At 40.8% G+C, this 18,166-nt stretch overlaps 2 protein-coding genes across 3 annotated transcripts; both read right to left on the bottom strand.

The window, feature by feature from the left end:
• Positions 1 to 617: 617 nt before the first annotated feature.
• On the bottom strand, positions 618 to 7,620 carry LOC138617686 (heterogeneous nuclear ribonucleoprotein R). Of its 2 annotated transcripts, XM_069692894.1 has the most exons (12): positions 7,444 to 7,620; positions 5,929 to 6,089; positions 5,677 to 5,795; positions 5,447 to 5,554; positions 5,232 to 5,345; positions 4,864 to 5,040; positions 4,516 to 4,651; positions 4,204 to 4,409; positions 3,969 to 4,118; positions 3,762 to 3,883; positions 3,141 to 3,679; positions 618 to 1,173 (listed from the first exon to the last, which is right to left on the bottom strand). In XM_069692894.1, the coding sequence occupies exons 2-12, from the start codon at positions 6,083 to 6,085 to the stop codon at positions 1,139 to 1,141; spliced, it is 1,863 nt and encodes a 620-aa protein (XP_069548995.1). In that variant the 5' UTR covers positions 6,086 to 6,089; positions 7,444 to 7,620; the 3' UTR covers positions 618 to 1,138. The 2 variants fall into 2 exon arrangements, with proteins under 2 accessions (XP_069548995.1, XP_069548986.1); XM_069692885.1 differs by lacking the exon at positions 618 to 1,173 and having other exon boundaries at positions 2,234 to 3,679; positions 7,444 to 7,619.
• A 429-nt stretch (positions 7,621 to 8,049) lies between these two features.
• LOC138621740 (ATPase inhibitor A, mitochondrial-like) lies at positions 8,050 to 10,299 on the bottom strand. The gene is made up of 3 exons (XM_069699989.1): positions 10,146 to 10,299; positions 8,511 to 8,623; positions 8,050 to 8,388 (listed from the first exon to the last, which is right to left on the bottom strand). Exons 1-3 carry the CDS (start codon positions 10,215 to 10,217, stop codon positions 8,247 to 8,249), a joined length of 327 nt encoding a protein of 108 aa, XP_069556090.1. The 5' UTR covers positions 10,218 to 10,299; the 3' UTR covers positions 8,050 to 8,246.
• Between the last annotated feature and the right edge of the window lie 7,867 nt (positions 10,300 to 18,166).

Raw genomic sequence — 18,166 nt, 5'->3', positions numbered from 1 at the left:
AAAAAAAAATACAAACGTGTAGTCTCTCTGAACATAAATTGATAATGAACAATCTTACCAATCAGCCCCTTCCAATTCTGTGAACTCATTCACATGGATGCAGGCAGCTCCTTTACTGCCTGGTGACAAGAGGCGACATATAAAGACAGAGTGCTGATATGAGAAGCTGTTTAATGGCACTTTAATCACAGTAGGTGTCAACAATTAGCTGTCTGCTGCACTGTGGTCCCTTAATCCCAGTCTTGCCTGTGAAATACAAATAACCTACCCCTTCTGCTGCCATCTTGTGGCGATACGGGGTAAAGACATCGGTTTTGAGGTGCAGCCATTGTTCCAACATCAGCCAATTTCACAAACATATAAATTCAGCATCCCCGCTGCTTTCACAATGAATTTTTTTTTTTTTTTTTTAAAAAAGCAAGCTCCTCTAGTTAATGTCAACCTACTAATTAACAAGTATTCAGCTCAGAAAACGGTCAATATATGCATCGTTGGATTAAAGAAAACAAACACTTGGGCGTGCTGGTGTGGAGCTGCTTCCTCTAGCGGCACAGGAGGTGAAATGTCCATTTCTCCCCCACCCCACCCGTCCTCCCTCCCTCCCTCCCTCCCTCCCATTCACTGAATGTGTGTGCAGACAGCTGAGGTGCAGTAAGCCAAGACGGGCAGCAGGTGTTGGCGTGGTTTTTACATTTATAGCGCTTACCAAATCCTGGCTCTTTATTCCAGATTAAAGAAACGGGAATTAGACCCCTTAAAGCTGTGCATCACTTCTTTGGCTTTAGATGACAAAATATGCACAATGTCTTTGAAGGAAATATGCACAATTCATATGTTCTGTCAGCCCACGAAACAGCCCGATAACAATTAATATTCCCATGATTGTTCAGTCAACTTTAGTGACTTGTCTTCTTTAATACCTGGAAAAGAAAAAATCCCACTCCTCCCCAAATAAATAAATACATAAAAGGTTGATTCATAGGACAGTAAATTAGTGAGGAAGCAATAAATTAAAAAAAAAAAAAAGCAAGGTATGATTACGGCTAGTGTTTCTCCAGTGATTACAATGAGCTACAGGAGAGGAGACAGTACTCTGTGCAAGGCTAGCTCACCCTTGAGTACCGTTCAGGTGAGTTCCTCATTCTAGCGGTGCCGCTCTCAATGCTTCTCCACCTAGGTAGGTTGGAATAAGAGGACAGACATATGAAACAAAATACAATGATATCATGGCACCAAAAAGGCAAGAAGCTAAAAACAATTTTCTACTGTGAACAAAAATTTGCCGATTGCCAAAGTCACTTTTTTTTTTTTTTTCTCCAAAGGAATTTTAACCCTTTGGATGGTCAGATCCTTGGTGTCTTCAAAAGGAGAGAAAAGATGGTTGATGAGCGGATTTTTGGAAATAAAAAAAAAAAAATTCATGTGGAGACAACTCATACAAGAACAAATCCAGTCCAAGTCAAAAATGTCGCTCTGACTGAGGACCAATAAACAAAACTGTCCTTGTCTCTCAAGTTTGTGTGAAGGTGTACAGAGTATAAGCTTCAGTAAGTAGGTGTCAGCCCCGTCTTAAAAAAAAAAAAAAAAAAAAAAAGAACATTTAAAAAGGTGTCCAAAGACACAAAACATTTACAGCCGTGAAAATCACGCGTTTCCACTGCATCGTAAATACTACATCTCATAGAGATGTGCACAAATCGTCATAAAATGTGCCGTTTACACGCGTTATATTTCAATACAAGCTCAATAAATATCCACATAATTTTCACAGGCGTAAATGGCTTTCTTTCCCTTCATCTGGAATGGCAGAGAACCACATTTATTGAAGGTAGGCTGAGGTTTACTAAAGCATAAACTGCACACCTGTGCGCACAGACTGGACAGACAGGAACACTCTTGAGTAATGGCGAGAAGTCAAATTTACAGCTTGGTTCCTTTAATTGTTGTTGGTATCGCTGTAACATTCACAACATGAACTGTGTGCGCAGGAAATGACTGCAGTCTGACATGCACTGGAGAATAAAGGGTTAAAAAAAAAATCCTGTTTGAACTCTGCATCATCCAGACGCCTTTCAAAGTTCTCTTGTCCCGTTGTGTGACTGCTCAATTTGTGATTATCCTCTGAGGGGAAAAAAAAATTTGACTTGGGGAAAGAAGATCTTCATCCAAATGAGAGAATTGAGGTTCAAAAAATCAAATCAAATACTGAATGACGACACTGAATTTGAGTATCTGACAATTGACTGATGCTCAGCTGAGTTTTATTGAAACGGAACAAACGTAAAAGTTATAAATACAAAGAACATCAGAGAACAAACTGCTAAGGCTCTTAAGGTGAGCCAAACCAAATCCTACTGGGCAAGTTTAAAGAAAACATAGGAAGTTATGGTATCAGTTTTAAAAAAAAACACAATTCGTCTATCTCTAGAAATGCTAGGCATACACTTTGAACATTACAAAACTTTGTTTTTCTTCCTTCCTGTGGATTCTTTTCTCCACCATTGCAAAAAATGAAGTATGAAGCTCTAACCATATGCATTTATTTACAAGCAAGTCCCTAAGCAACTATGAGAAACCACAAATAAAGGGAGTACAAGAAGGAGAGGGGAGGAGGGGGGCATGGACAAAAACTTCCTGCAAGGCAATATTCATTATTTAATGTCCTCTCAGACTTTTGAGAATGAATGTCCACGTTTTTTTTTTGTTGTTTTTTTTTGGAAATGTTCATTGTTGGCTTTAAAAGAACCGGGAACAAAAAGTAACAGTAAAAGTGTATTTTGTGTGTGTTTTTTTTTTTTTTTTTAAAGACACGTGTCCCAATGTAAACCGTAGGAGGAGCAAATGATTCACCACAACGGTTACGTTCATTTCTTCTGCCAAAGGGCTTTCCAGCCAATCACCTCGAGCCAATTCTGGGGTCTGTCCGTTTTTTTCTGAGATATATACAGATTTTTTTTTTTTAAGAGGGATGAAGAATAAAAAGTCAATCAAAAAATTGTGGCCAATCTCCTGTTTTTTTCTTTTTTATTGTTGTTTTTCTCTTTTTTTTGTTTGTAATACCTTTTGGTGCATCTACTTCCACTGCTGCCCATAAGAATCCTGTGAAAACTCCATGGTGTCATTACTGTAACCATAGTTACCGGAATAGTCGGCCCCTTGCTGCAGGGGCTGCTGGGCGATGGGCTGGGACCCCCAGTTCTGCTGGTTGTTGGTCTGGCGGCGCTTGGAGTCAGGCTGGTTAAACACGTCTGCCTTCCTCTTTCCGCCGACGTTCCCGCCGCGGTTGCCCCGGGCCCCGCGAGGACCACGGCCCCTCTGGGGCTGGAAAGGGGCTCCCCGCCCTCCTCGGCCTCCCCTCGGACCGCCGAGGGGCGGCCCCCTTTGGGCGTAGCCACCCCGGCCTCGTGCCGGCGGAGCTCCGCGAGACCTCGGTGGAGGAGGCCCTCCCCTGCTAGGACGGGAACCGCGGCCCCTCATGCTGTACACGTCTTCGTAGCCGTAGTAAGGGTCTTCATAGCCGCCACGGTAGTCATGATAATCGTAGCCATAGTAGTCGTCATAGTAGTCCTCATAGCCATAGTAATCTGGTGGATAGGCATAGCCCCCGCGGCCTCCGCGGCCCCTGCCGCGGCCCGGTGGCGGCATGCGCGGAGGAGGGTAGTAGTAGTAGTCGTCATACCTGCAGCGGAGAGGATAGTGTTTCATGCATTCGATCCCTTACGTGGGAATAAATCAGGTAGCTGACCAGTCGCCTGACTCACCCCGCATTCCTGGTGGTCTGCCGAGCTGCTTGGCGCTCTTTCCTCTTCTTGTCTGGGGGCTTTGCCAGGACGATCTCAATTTCCTCCCCTCCCAGCTCCTTCCCGTTCATCTCATCCATTGCCTGAGCAAACCAAACCAGCCGTTAGCATGCACAGAAACTTCACTCGTGTAGTAACACGTCTTGAACGAAGTGTGAACAACCCCACCTTGACGGCAGCATCCCTTTCCTCGAAATGAACAAAAGCGTAGTCTTTCAACTTCTTCACTCGTTCCAGCTTTCCAAACTGAGAGAAAGTCTTTTCAAGCAGCTCTTCAGTCACCGCTGTGGCCAGCTTCCTCACAAAGAGCACCTTGACCTGTGATCGCAGAAAAGCAGGATATTTGTCACCCCGCAGAAAACGGCGCGTCTGGTGCGTTTTAAAAGACCTGGCAACCGCTAACCTTGGCCATGACCTCCGGGTCGGGTTCAGCCACGGGGTCGGCCCACTCCACAGTGACCGGGTTCCCCCACACTTTGACCTTGCCGCTCATGAGGCGGCGGCGAGCCTGTGCTGCAGACTTGTGATCCTCGTACTCGAGGAAACAGAAGCCCCGGTTCTTCTTCTTGTCATCTGGCTGGTGGTACAATATCACCTCCTGGAGACCCTCTGTAAGGTAAAACAACATCCGAACAGCTGTCGCACCTTTCATAACCGACGGTTTATGTTAGTGAGTTTCTGACACTAAATGCACGCCTGTGAACTCAAAACTAACCTGTGACTTTGCCGAAGTCTTCCAATATACTTTCTCTTGTCTTGTTCTTTGGAATTGATCCGACGAACAGGCGATTGTTTGCAACAGATATACACACTCCCAAGTACTTGCCGGGGCGGATTTCATGGTTATCACACTGAAAAGAAAACAAGAGAGGTTAACCACTGAGTGAAACGGAAAGTAAATAAAAGCAACAGTTTCAAGAATGAATCGTCTTTAAAGTTAATCCCCCGTCATACATCTATTTCCCAAAGCATCTGGACGTAAAATAGTTGTAGAATAAATCCTCTTTGAGTTGTTTAAATGTGGATTGACATCGTTTTTCCACCCCGCTGCGATACTACTCACAAGCTTCACAGCCTTTTGTGCATCGTCCTTATTGCAGTATGTGATGAAGGCATAGCCTCTATTCTGACCAGACAGGGGGTCCATCATTAACCTGAGGTCCCAGATGGGACCCGCAGACTCGAAGAGCGGCACCAGCTCATCTTCATACAAATCCCTCGGGATCTTTCCAACAAACACCTGACGAGGAAGAGGGAAATGTAGGTGAGGGTGTGACGAACGCGACACGCGGCGAGATAGTTAAGGTTCTTTATGAGCGACACTGCGGCGCGGGCGTAATGCTTCAAATTCAATTATCAAATCGAATTAAAACAGAGCCGTGAAACTCCTGACGGACAGGTTTCGTCAATATCTATCGATCGCTTCGCTACCTCAGTTCCAATCCCCGGCTGTGTGCCTTTGAACACGTCCTCAGGTGGGGGACCCCCGTATTTTCTCTGCCCTGTAGTGACATCCAGAGTGTATCCCGTCCGCTCCAGCAGGGCCTGAAAAACACACACAAAAACACGCATTGACTGAGCTGCGGAGGCGTGTTTATATGACCCTCTTTCTGACCTTCTACGGAAAATACTTTTTTTTTTTTTACCTTTATTTTTGCCTCATCTGGGCCCTTGGTGGATTCTTGTACTTTACTTCCTTGTTTTTCTCGCTGTCTGTAGGTCTTCATGACTCCACAAAGGAAAGCACTTTTGTTCTACATTAAAAAAAAATAATAAAAAAATAAATAAATTGAGATTTTAGTACGTGCCTTCGATCTACATTAACATAAAACTCCTCTCAAGGACAAAAAGGAGTGTAATCCATCTCCGTGGATACCTGTACGTGAGACAGGTCACTCTCTTTGAACTGCTGCAGCACAGTGAGCGCTCCCTCCTCGTTGAACTCCCGCAGTGCATCGATAGCTCTTTCGTCCAGGTCAACGTATGCCACCAAGCCTGCGGTTACAAGGAAGGGTCGCTGTCAAAGCTTAGCTACAGCAGACAGCTTTATTTTTTTCCAGAACGGCATGATAAAATTATACTGAAGAGTTTTTTTTTTTTGGAGTCAAAACAACAACAATCCTCCCACCTGTCTGGAAGATGTTATCTAGGCTCTCAGCAACTTTCTGGGGCAGCCCGGCATCGATGAGCGTCTGGTAGTTCTCCGTGTGCGCTGCGGTCACGTCCATGGGCTCCTCTTCCTCCTTCGCCGGGGCAGAACTACCGTTCACCTCAGCGGCAGCCATTCTCCTGTGATACACCAACCGAGAAAGACGACTAATTGAACAAAATTCAGCACCTGGGATTTTAACAAGAGGCAGGAAAAGAGATCCCATTTTTAGCATCGTTGCACCGGCCGCCTGAGGTGCAGAGGATTGATTTTAAACTTCTTTTACTCTTTTTACTTCAGCACCTTCATAACAATTTGACTTTTTTTTTTATCATGGTCGAATAGTGCAGGCTTGCTAAATATTATTTTTTTTTAAAAAGTATGGTGAAGCATCCCTTTTTTTTATGCACCAAAGTTTTGTAACATCAAGTTATTTTTTCAGACTACTGTTTTTATTTGATATGTTTTTACCTTTACAACGGTTTCTTTCCACCCAAGGTAGTTTTTCTTATTATTGCTAATTTGTTAGTTTTTAATTTGACTTAAAAAGCATTTTTATGCAATGTAACAGGGTTTTTCCCCACCATTATATCACTTGGCTGCAGCATCCCAAAGTGTGTTTTCATTGCACCTAAATCACTATAACTCATTTTATGGCACACACAGCTTTTTTAAAAATCAATATCATAATGATTATAGTCCAAAATTACGTGGAAATGTGTCGTTTTTAGTCAAATAACTGCCCACAACCCCTCGCCACTACCACAGCACCTAAGCCCGCCCGAAACCTATTAAAAAAAACAAAAAAAGAAACTGTGAAAGGTGCTCAAAAAAATAAAGTTTATTATCAACGATACACTTCTTTTTTTTTTTTTTTTAAAGAATTGATCTCATAATCGAGAATTTCACTACCATAAATGACATTGTTCCTTTTAACGATGACAACCTGTTATTTTCGCTGTCAAATGAATGGACATCTCGACTTGTAGTTAGTATCCTGTGTGATATTACAGCCATGAACAAATAACTAACACAGGCCAGTTGTGGAGGTCGGATTAACATCCTGTTGGGAGTTGCAATTATTACAAATCCTTGTTTGATAATAATAAAAACAAAAACACAAATCGATGTGGAAATGTTGATGCATTTTGTTCGGTAACACAACCCGGTCACTTCAAGACCGACAGCCAGTCCCGCCCCCTTCACATGCAGCCTGCTACCAAGCGAGATGAATTACATTTTTTTTTTTTTAATTCATATGCGCCGATATTTACCGTATTGTTATTTTTTTTTTTTATAACGAGCTAGATCTTCCGAGTCTTTTTTTTCCCTTCTCATTCTCGAGCAAACAGTAAAAAAAAATAAAAATAATGGTTGGCTTTCTGGTTAGCTAAACGAGCTTATACTTTAGGCCTCGCCGTGCTGAGAGACACCCGTTCACAAATCAAACACACGCTCCCTACAAGGTGCGAACAGATAGTTAGCGACACTTACCAGTCTAATTCGGCAAACTAACTGCGGTGTGTGTTAAAATGTGAAACGATTCGACTCGTCCGGCGTACAAAATTGTCTAACACGCAGAAAACGTTTGAGTCTAACCCACGAGACAAATTTCCAGACGGCTACGGTCTCGTCGTCGGCTCGCCCGAACAACGCCACCGCTCCGCAACCATCGCGAGATGTTAACGAAAACTCGCGAAGCGGGAATGGGGTGGGTGTTTTTTGTTTTTTTTGACAGCCGTCTTCTCGTTGTGCGGTAAAGAAGGAAACGCCGTTACCCGGCTCAAGGGTCGAAGTGGCAACGATTTAATAGCAACACATAGAGGGGAGATAGTTTAAATGCAGCTAAGTGGCTATGAATTTTTTTTTTTAAAAACAAAGCGGGAGGCGCAGGGAAGGAGTCCAGCGCTTTATCGTCAACTGTCCAACCACAGCGAGTGAACTCGTGACTGGCAGGACTTTAAACCAATGACAGCAAACCGGATCGGCCTCTTTTTTTTTTTTTTTTTTCTCGGTGCCAACACAATTCAAAAAGCGCACTGAATGAACAAGTGACAATAAAGGAGAGGGATGAACAATGACTCACACATATTCTAAAGCTTTCAAGGATAGAAAAACAATTAATCACTTTATTGTTTGATTTTTTTTTTTGTTGTACTTTTGATGATGTCAGTATGACATCCCATACAGACCTGCCTTGACCAGCAAACAATCAATCTATAGCTATATCATTATTTTATTGTTATTAACATGGCTGGACTCTCTCGGGAAGAGAAGTGACGACACGCCTCTGAGCTTCAGTCATCATGTTTGAGCTTTCTGATTTTGCCCTTGTGGCGGTCGATCTCCTTCTGTAGGCGCTCAATCTCTTTTTTGTGGTGCTCAATCTCTTCTGCGTGATGCTTCCTCAGTGCCTCCAGATGCTCCTTCTCCTTCTGCCTGCAGGGGGGGAAACAAAATAAAGACAAATCAGGTTAAAAAAAAAAAAAACATCATCGAAAACCATTGATACAGGTATGAGAATTCAACAGTGGGATTAATTATATCATCCTGATTTTCACCTGAAGTACCGCTCTTCCTCTGCCACTCCCTTCTTTCCAAATGCACCTCCTGCCTCCCTCACCGAGCCTCCTCCTCCTCCACCTTTCCCTGCTCCTTTGCCCAACTCCCCGAGCTGCAATACAAAAAAAAAAAGGCAAAATTGTACTTTGTTACAACTTTCATACGAGAAAAAGAATCACAATGAACAGTAGCTTTTATTCCATAACCATCTCCTTTTCTTTGCAATATTTTAAAAAGAAGACCCACTCATGTTTGTGAAGTTAAGGAGGTTCACATTAAAATAATTTGTTACCTTTATATCCAACAATGTAACACATTTGTAAACAACATTTCTGGTACAGTGTTACGCTCGAGAGCCGTTTGGTTTTCTGCATGACCTGATCTGAGCCACAAGGTTAGGTAGTTACTTTATTAATCCCCGAGGGGACATTTTTTCAAGTAGGCTATAGACAAATATCATGGACTTAAGCTAATAACACACAAACTATAACACGTTTTTATTGAACGCAATCACAGCACCGGTGGGGAAAAGAAGTGAAATTTTGGATTTAACAACTGGTCAAATCTCCTTCGGCGGCAGGAACCTCGTACAAGTGTTTCCAGCAGCAACACATCAGAGCTGCACAAGTTTCTGGGGGGATTTTGGATCATTCAGGCGTAGAGAACTACTTCATACTCTTATACCCTTTTCACACCAAGGAGCCAACCAGGTTTACACCCACATTGATTTTGTGTTCCAAAGGGTCAACCTGCGTTGTGTGGCTGTTCTTCACGAATCATCTCTTAAAGTGAATCAGAAATGGGTCGTTTAATTGCACCGCCCACGTCCAGGCTGTGAGTTAATGGTTTCAATTAACAAAAGAAGATTGATTCCTCCTGGTCATTGGATTTGAATTACATCTGGCGTGAATGGCTGTTGAGGTCATTCAACAGGGAGATCACCTCCATGTATAAACAATTTGTCTCCTGTAGTTTGATAAATACCTAAACTATCTGAGATTAATGGGTGACACTATCTATCTTTATGCAAATAAACAATTCTTGATAATAAGCCTTCTGAGCTCACCTTTTTGTGAAGCATGTTTCTTATGGACAGCAAATTGGGATTAAGACAAAAATCTGGGCACATTTTAGAAGCAAATTTAATATAAATGCTGATAATTTCAAAGGATTCTTTTACTTCCTCTTGCAGCTGTATTTTCACATTTTAAAAACCTATAATAGGATCAATAATCCATCTTATTTCTCTCTAAAGACACGGTCATTTGGCAACAATACATCAATTGATGGGGGTTGTCTGTTTGCGAAGTATACAAGTTAATTGACAGATATATTTAGAAAAGTGATTATGCATAGTTCATTAAAGTTTTTTGGGGTAAAATGATAGGTTCATTTCATTGCTTGTCATTTACTTTGGAGCCATATGCAATATGATTATTTGATTACCAACTGCACATATGTTTAACGAATCATCAACGAGCCCGCATGATAAGATGATCCTTGACTGGATCAGAAGTTACCAACCAGCCGGCTTCAGCCGACCATCATTAGTATGGCAGTTTTTAGCGAGCTAATGCTAACATAAAAAAAACAAAACAAAAAAAAACAGCTGTCACCAATCCAGCGCAGTTTACCTGATCAGATGCCATTCTGATCTGAGAGGCGATGCACCTCCTCAGGTTTGCTCTCAGAAGAAGCTTTTCCATTACCGCTCAGATATTATTAAAAGCAACTGCAGCAGACTGAAAACTTCAGTGTCCTCTTCTTCCTCGCTCAAAATGCGGAAATTTGTAGTAAATATGGGCGTGGAGAGACAACTATCCGTGGCACATGTGGGCTCCTTGCTGCCCCCATCTGGTGAGGGGTGAGAGCTGCATGTTATCCGCACTGGTGGAAAGTGAAGTACATTTATTCAGGTATGTTTACGTAAGTAAAATTGTTGAAAAAAAAAAAAAAAAGTTTTGACACAATGGATAATGTAACAAGCTTTTAAACTACAACACAATGTTAAAGATTAAACCACTGGTCTCCAATCTTCCTTTCCGAACAGGATTACATTTCAGATGTGTGTGAGTTGTTAACAGCTCCACAAAATAGAGATTTTTCCCTCTAAACCACATGGTTTCATTTTCATAAACGTTCAAATGGTCTAATATCTCACCACAAATCAAAGATGAGATTTTTTTTCCTCGTTTCTCTTTCAGTAATCATCTGATGACCCCTCAGATTTATCTGCTGTCCCTGTATATAAAATTGTATATAAAGTAAATCAAAGTCGTCCAACCCCAACAGTAACATGATGCTTCACCATTAATAATTGAATGATGCCATATCAGTCAGAGGGACCAAATTAGTTTGACTTTACTATACTTTTATACTTCAAGTAAAGGAGCTTCTGGATTAGATGTAATTTTGTTAGCAGTGTGGCATACTGTACTGTGAAAAATAACCTTTTTAATTTCCTATAGAAATTCGAGGAAGGTTCTTGTAAATAACTATTGCACCACTTGTACAGAAATGTTATTTTCTTGAAAGAACTGCGACATTAAACTTTCACTTTTTCCATAGAAACTTAATACATATAGCTTATTTATAATTTCTTGAATTCTTATGTTAAGCTAAAAGCTAACCTGTTGTTACAATTATGCAGATAACTATGATTCTGAGTCTACATTTCCCTTCAATCAGGACCAATTCTGTCACGAGGAAACTTCTAGGAAATTATCACAAAACCATTACAATTAAAACAATACAATACATATTTTTTTTATTTCCATGCAACATCACATCTAACAGTTTATGACTACTATATTACTAAAGACAGTATTTCAGACAGTGATGTGAGTGTGTTTATGATTATATATCCTGCAGTTCAAAGCTCTAAGCTGAACTGAACTGAACTTGCATTCCCATTTCAGCATGTGAAACTAGAAAATTGTCTTGCATTGAAAATTCATTCACCATTTCAACCAATGATTTTGGTTCAAGATTATTGGGGGATTGAAGCCATCATTTATTCTCATCTGGTCTCCTTCTTACAAAGATAATTGGAAAAATATTCAAATTACCATTATGTGTCACAGATTTGTACCCGTGTCTGATGCAGTTTTACTCAAGTCTTGCGACAATACAAATGACAGAAGAAGAGTGCTCATCTCTCAACTGCTGGATGAGACGCACTCCGCGGCACAAAGAGCAAGCTTTGCACAATAAGGAGAGGTGGTGGGTGTTCAGTACATATGAGTCATAATGTAATCCCATTGATGAAGAGCTGCCCTCTGTCCGACAATGCTCATCCCACTGCAGTGTATAGCATGAGCTCACCATCCCTGAAACTCCCCTTCCATTCTCTAATTCCTGCAGAGTTGAGGGTTAGTGAGAAAGCGTGGGCGTGGTGCTGTTGTGATGATGCGCTGCATCCTTTCAAGCTGTTTAGCTCAGCAATGACCATGAGGATGTGGAAGCATCTGTGAAAAGAAAAGCATGGAAACCTGTTGGGCCCCTGCGTTCTGTGCAGCATCCCCGGTCTGTATCTGTAATTACAAAGGGCAGAAGCGGAAGGTGTGAAGGCTGAAATACAACGCAGCGATTGTGCAACAGAGTATGAACAGCATCAATAATAACATATGTGTACTGTGTTTTTCTGAAGCTGTGTTTTCTAGGTTAAGTAAGACATTTTAGAGACAGATCTTGGACATTACTTTCTACACTCCCACATCAGCAGGAGGAAACTGCACCACTGAGGTAGTGACAGTGTTGCAACAAATGGTGGCAGTATGCACTCATACAAATGGACTGTATCTGCTGTAATGAATATGGAACAAGCTGCTGTTAGATTGTTAGTTATACTTAATTTATTCTGTAAATCTCATTGCGATTAAAATCTCTTTTGCAAAAGGAGTAACAATATCACAACAAGGAAATGAATTCACACTAGACAACCGTCACAGACACAAACACCCACATATGCTGCATTTACTAATTCAAACATTCAGTGACATTATTATAAATTATGAGCGATGAGTAAAGCTTGAGGTCTCCCAGAAGAAGGAGTGTCTAAAGCTTATGACTGTTCTGCAGCTTGTTCCAGTATAACAGTGCATATACAGAGAACGAAACATTCATATAAAGCAAAGCCATCTTCTCTTGTAATGGACTACAGAGAGTGCTGCTCTCATTTTGTTTCAAATGAGCATAGAAATTGAGTTTCCTGTAGAACCATGAATGTTGCAGTGCAGTGCTGGACAGAAGGCTCCAATATTCACTGAGGGGGAAAATTGTCGTGCATTTGTCACATAACTCAGCTGCGACAAATATGAGAAAAAAATAACATGACAAATGCTTCAGATGAAAAATATGAGTGATAAAAGAGATGGACATATTCGTTCTGCAACCACGAATAAGGCATGAATAACTTCTATTTGCACACCTTTTAAATAAAGATTGCCAACAAGTACAGGTCAATTTGAATTTATTTTGTGTTTGGGAGAAAAAAAAACAGCCACTGCACTGAGACAGACTGAACTTTGATGTCTGTTTTTGAGTGCATCCATCTGCGTTTTTCTAAGGCCATGTATAGACTTCCGGTCGACAGTTTGCATAGCTGCCAGTTACCTGGATCCTTTCAGAGCTGTTCACCTCGCCGGCTCAAGTGTTGCCATAGGAAATCGTATCCTGGCAACAGCACTAACCCGAGCAAAGACAAAGTAAGGTCATGCAGACGACAAGATGTGGCACAATGTTCTTGAACGACAATCTCTTTTCATAACCTGTGCTCCACACTCATTACATTTTTTTTGCCATAATATCCTTTCATTGTTTACGATTATTATTTGCATAACATTTAATGTGAACTCACATTACATTTGCATGTCTCTATCTAACAATGTAACAGCCTTTTAGAAAAAAAAAAAAAATCGACATGTTTGAAGGTCATGCATAATGCTTGTAATCTGCTTCCTTTTACCAGAGCACCAGTAATTTCATGAAATAGCACTCCCATCAGAAATTCATTCATACCTCTGGGGAAAACTATGTTGATACACCTCTGCAATTGAACCTTTTGTTCAGGATTTCAACACATATTGCTGAGGTAATAGCACTGTGTTGGCATGGAGTTACTTTAGTATAAAATAGTAAAATGACTAATACAATATTTTCCTAAAAGCCCATCTTGTGGAGCCCAATAATGAGACATACAGTAAATAGGAGATTTAGTGAATATTAATACCATCCCATTGTATTCATCTATAAAGAGCTACAATGAAAGCTTCCCAACAACCTCACACTAAACTCATGCAACTACAAGATCCCCTGACTCGCTATTTCCCTCAAGTCCCCACTAACCTTGGCAGAACTGGGACTACGCACCTTTTATAGTGCAAACTCCCCTTAAGCTAGATTCTTTCACATCACTTGCATTCATTATTTGATGTTTTTATGATGCTTGTAACTGTTTTTATTCCTTCTTGGTGGTTGTTTGGCCTTTGCTGTGCTGTGCCGACATACTGAATGTGACAGATCTCCTTCTCAATGAGACTACCTGATTATAATGGCATGAGAACTGCAATTCAAGAAGCCATAATATTTTGTAAGAACAGACTCCGCTTGTTTCTTTAAATGTGTTTAGACTTCTTGGTTTCCTTTATGTGCTTTCAGCTGATCTATTTCTCAGGGTGTGCTGCTGCTGAAACTCCTTGCTGCTAATGGCTCTCATGAGCTTGCCTGGATGCTGCCACTGTTGCCATGGTGACCATCAGGATTGATAAAGGGGTCCAGATTCTTTGTGTTCTGAACATACGAGGTCTTTTGGCAAAGGCAGACGTTACGTGCCGGGTTCATAGGCAGCTCAGGGGTAATTAAAAAGGGAATTGACTCATTTAGGTGACTGCAATAAGAGGGGCGAATTCAAAAAACACCCTGCCAAATGTTCTTTTGAAACAATGTCACTTTCCTCCCAGCTGTTTGCTGCGTTCACTCACAGCTTGTGAAGGGTTTTACAATCACAGAGTGAGAAACAAGAAACAAATATTCTACTTCCATGTTAGCAGCTCTTTTAACTTGAATTTATACAGAGTCAGAGGTGATCTGAGCTAAATGCCAATCTTGGCATGCTCAAATTGTTAATGATATCGTAGAGATTTTTTAGCAAACATTTTTACCATCTTAGGTTCACACTTACTGGTTAGCAATGAGGAAAGTACTGTACAATTAAAATGTTGACATGACAATGGCCTGAATTAATGAATGAAGAACATTTTGTAGCCTACTATGGAACTGTATTGCTGCCACACAAGAAAAAGAGAAACGGTTCAGTATCACATAATGATGTAAAAACCTTTTCACGTTATTACAACATACAAACTTATCAGGTACTATCTATCATGATAAACATGATAAATTCTTCTTCTAGCATAAAACGTTTAAAATGATAACTTGATCATTGATATTGCCATGTGAAAAACCTTTTGTCAAAGCAATAAACTTTTCCGGTTATAATGTGATACTTGACAGCAATGTGCATCCGTAGTATGTTACAAAATATGATCAATTCATGTTGTAGATGTGATATTTCACAAAATACTAATTCTGAGACCTACTTGTGAAAAGTGGTTGAAAATGTCAGTCTTTTTAATAGTTGTCAATACTTTTCCCATGAGTTTCTTTCTTATATAATTTCGCTGTATTCACAACTGTTTCTGGCCAATGTCCTTCAATTTGAAAGCCCTTTGTATTCTATCAGTACAAAAGATAGTCATTAGCCTCCCTCCAGTCAAGTCAACCCCTGGGGTTAGCACACCGTCTGAATGTTGTAATACCCCCTGGAAAACCACTCTCAAGAGAATGGTGGCATTTAGTGATGACGCACAAACACAGCTGTAACCCACCACATCTGGCTTTTTGCCATTCAAAGGTAAAGAAGCCACAGAGGGAGGGAGGCCCTTTCTCCATGTTATAGTGAACTGTTCTTTGTCAACCTTAATCAGGAGGTAAAGTGCATAAAAGCATAAGGTGTGAGAGTGACAAGGAGAGAGAGATATTAAACAGTGTGTTTGTAGAGGTATGTGTAAGTGCTTATTTCAGGTCAGCGGGAGACCAACTAATATTAACCTGAACAGCCCTGCTCATCATGCCTGCTCCCTGAGTTTTTGTGATTGCTTGCCATTCAAGAGAAATCGTGCCATCAGACACAGACAAGCCAGCAGTTTAAGGGTGTCGGAGACTTGCTTTCGGATCTGTTACGCTCTGGAAGACAAGGGTATCATTTGAGCTGAAGGACATGCTGTGCCACAGCTGAAAACAATGGATGTACTAATCTCCAGAGCTGAAGTTTCATTCCCCGGTAACGATTTGAATCCAGCACAGTTTTGTAAGAAAAGCAGCACGGCACAGCACACAAACAGTTTCTGTTGAGGTTGTATGAAAATCTGTGCTGATTGTTGAGCGCTTCTTTTGAATATACCTAATAGTTATAAACTCATACTATGTTCAAAATTACCAATACACATCATAATATAAAGGAATTAGAAAAAGCAAGACTACAAAAAGAATGCACAATCAGCAGATTGAGTTTGTCTAATTGTCCTCTTCCTGAGCAGTTTAGTAAACATTTTATATATCTACAGACAAACTCAATCTCCTGATGAAGACTTTGTGATTCAAAACTCCAGGCCTTTCTGATAGACTCTGCAGGATGCTTTTTCTATTGTGTCCACACCTGCATACAAACGACAAGGCATTGCATAACAGTAGACAGACTTGAAGCCGATGTTTCTCCAGTGAGGGCGCAGGTGGCATTTCAGTGTGTTTGCTCCACAATACGTTGACAGGTTGCAATTGAAAGACATCGACCGGTTCCAGCCTGGGATATAATCCATGCTCCAACTGTTCAGTTGAGAAACGGTGTCTCTAATTACTGCTCCTTTCCAGTATTTCAAATAAAATGTCACCTTTCAATGCCATACAAATGACAACATGCCAGTTGTGGAATCAATAAGGGTTTCATAGAGACAAAAGCCTTTTTTTTTTTTTTTTTACTTTCACTGGTGTCCTCAGCCTTCTCTTTTCTCCGTGATGCACAGTATAATATTGTGAAATTTTTCATAAACCCTCCACTGGGGAGTCAGAGCACATTGCTGGTTGCAGGCCTACTATTGGAAGTGGTAGAAATTATGGCAATAATAATTTGCTGGAGTATGTTTTCCATTTTAACTTTAAAACCTCTGGATGCTGCGTTCATGTATTTAATTTGTTTTTCTGATGGGTCCAAGTAGATGCAATGTGTAAGAGTAATTTGCAGTATACAGCCACAAAAAACAAAACATCTGCTTGTGAATAAATATACAAGTATACTGTGCATACACAATTAAAAAAAAAAGAATGAGCTCAATCACATCCCAAATTGACATGCAGGGTTATTATAAAGATGACCAAGTTAATCAAACTTCTTTCCTTGTATTTAATATCCTCCAGCTTAATAAAAGTATTAACTACAAGAGATTAAGACAATTCGGTGTTAACCTCTCTGCTGCCTCACACTTGATAATTATAATAATTTCATGTACTGCCGAGGGCCATTAAGAGGACATTACTGCCTGTCCAAAGATGTTCTTTCACTTCTCTTTTCCGTTTTAAAGACCTTCTCTTCTTTTCCCATCTTTAGGATTAGCACTTGCTGTTTCTATAGCAACAGCTTTCAATTAAGAGACAAGCAGGATCTCGCTATTAGCCTGCAAGGTGCTAATTGATACTGGATTTAACATCGGGTGGGGGTTGAGCTGAGAATTAGAGGCTGTGTGTGTGTTAGAGATGGGGTGGGCAATCATCAACAGCTTTAGGATCTGATTAGCATTGGGATTCTGTCTTTGACATAAACACGCACACACACAGACAAACATGGCGTCTGCATACAATCATTGTGACATTGATTAGATTTGTTAAAGTCTGATTTGGACAGAGGCTGTATACTTATACAGTGGATATTAGGAAACATGCAGTTGTCTTTTCTCCTTTATTGCTGCGTGCACAGCATATTTATGTGCTTCTGTGGGTATTTGCAGTAGTATGTGGGTCACTGGCAAGTCCTGCTACATATACCTTGAGGTTGGGTAATATTAGGAAGCTGGAGCGCAGATATACGTTTTTGTCTTTTCTTTATAATGTGAATGCATATTGTGGTATTAAAATGTGTGTATATGAGCAAATACAAGGCAAGTACCGCCATTTCCATTCTGTCTGTCCACATACCCGTCTTCCTGCTAATTGATTGGAACTATCTGCAGCTCAACACATGAAAGAAATACAAAGAACGAGGGGCCACTGAGCCTGGAAACTAGAAAATTGTCTCCAACATTAGATGTTTTTGAATCATTATTAGCCGACTGCACATACTGCACATTGAACCAATGACTTTTGTTGGGAGCATAAATTAGCACAAAATGTTCTACCAAGCCAAAATTATTCAGAAGCCACGAGAAAATGGTGCATATCACGTGATATCATGTGCTAACAAACACAAGATGCAGTGAAAACGGCACGTACAGTAAAGCACCATTTGCACAGGAGCCAGTCTGCTCTCCTGGTGACCTCACAAAATGAGAGCGGTGCTCAACAAATGGATGATGTAAATCTCCTTTTGCTTATGCCTTGCAGCAGA

This window comes from Brachyistius frenatus, unplaced genomic scaffold (assembly GCF_029030835.1).
Source record: "Brachyistius frenatus isolate BFR_SWC_R1_liver_20210118 unplaced genomic scaffold, ASM2903083v1 Contig_2, whole genome shotgun sequence".
Taxonomy (NCBI): domain Eukaryota; kingdom Metazoa; phylum Chordata; class Actinopteri; family Embiotocidae; genus Brachyistius; species Brachyistius frenatus.
The sequence above is the reverse complement of the archived record's forward strand: the minus strand, read 5'-3'. Positions and strand labels throughout refer to the sequence as shown.

Excerpts from the sequence above, each read along its gene's own strand:
- LOC138617686 (XM_069692885.1), bottom strand. The coding sequence starts at position 6,085 with ATGGCTGCCGCTGAGGTGAACGGTAGTTCTGCCCCGGCGAAGGAGGAA. Across the intron at positions 5,041-5,231 it reads AGCCGGGGATTGGAACTGAG|GTGTTTGTTGGAAAGATCCC; the intron begins GTAGCGAAGCGA and ends CTTCCTCGTCAG. Across the intron at positions 4,652-4,863 it reads CACAAAAGGCTGTGAAGCTT|TGTGATAACCATGAAATCCG; the intron begins GTGAGTAGTATC and ends TTTTCTTTTCAG.
- LOC138621740 (XM_069699989.1), bottom strand. The coding sequence starts at position 10,217 with ATGGAAAAGCTTCTTCTGAGAGCAAACCTGAGGAGGTGCATCGCCTCT. Across the intron at positions 8,624-10,145 it reads TCAGAATGGCATCTGATCAG|CTCGGGGAGTTGGGCAAAGG; the intron begins GTAAACTGCGCT and ends TTTGTATTGCAG. Across the intron at positions 8,389-8,510 it reads GAGGAAGAGCGGTACTTCAG|GCAGAAGGAGAAGGAGCATC; the intron begins GTGAAAATCAGG and ends CCCCCCCTGCAG.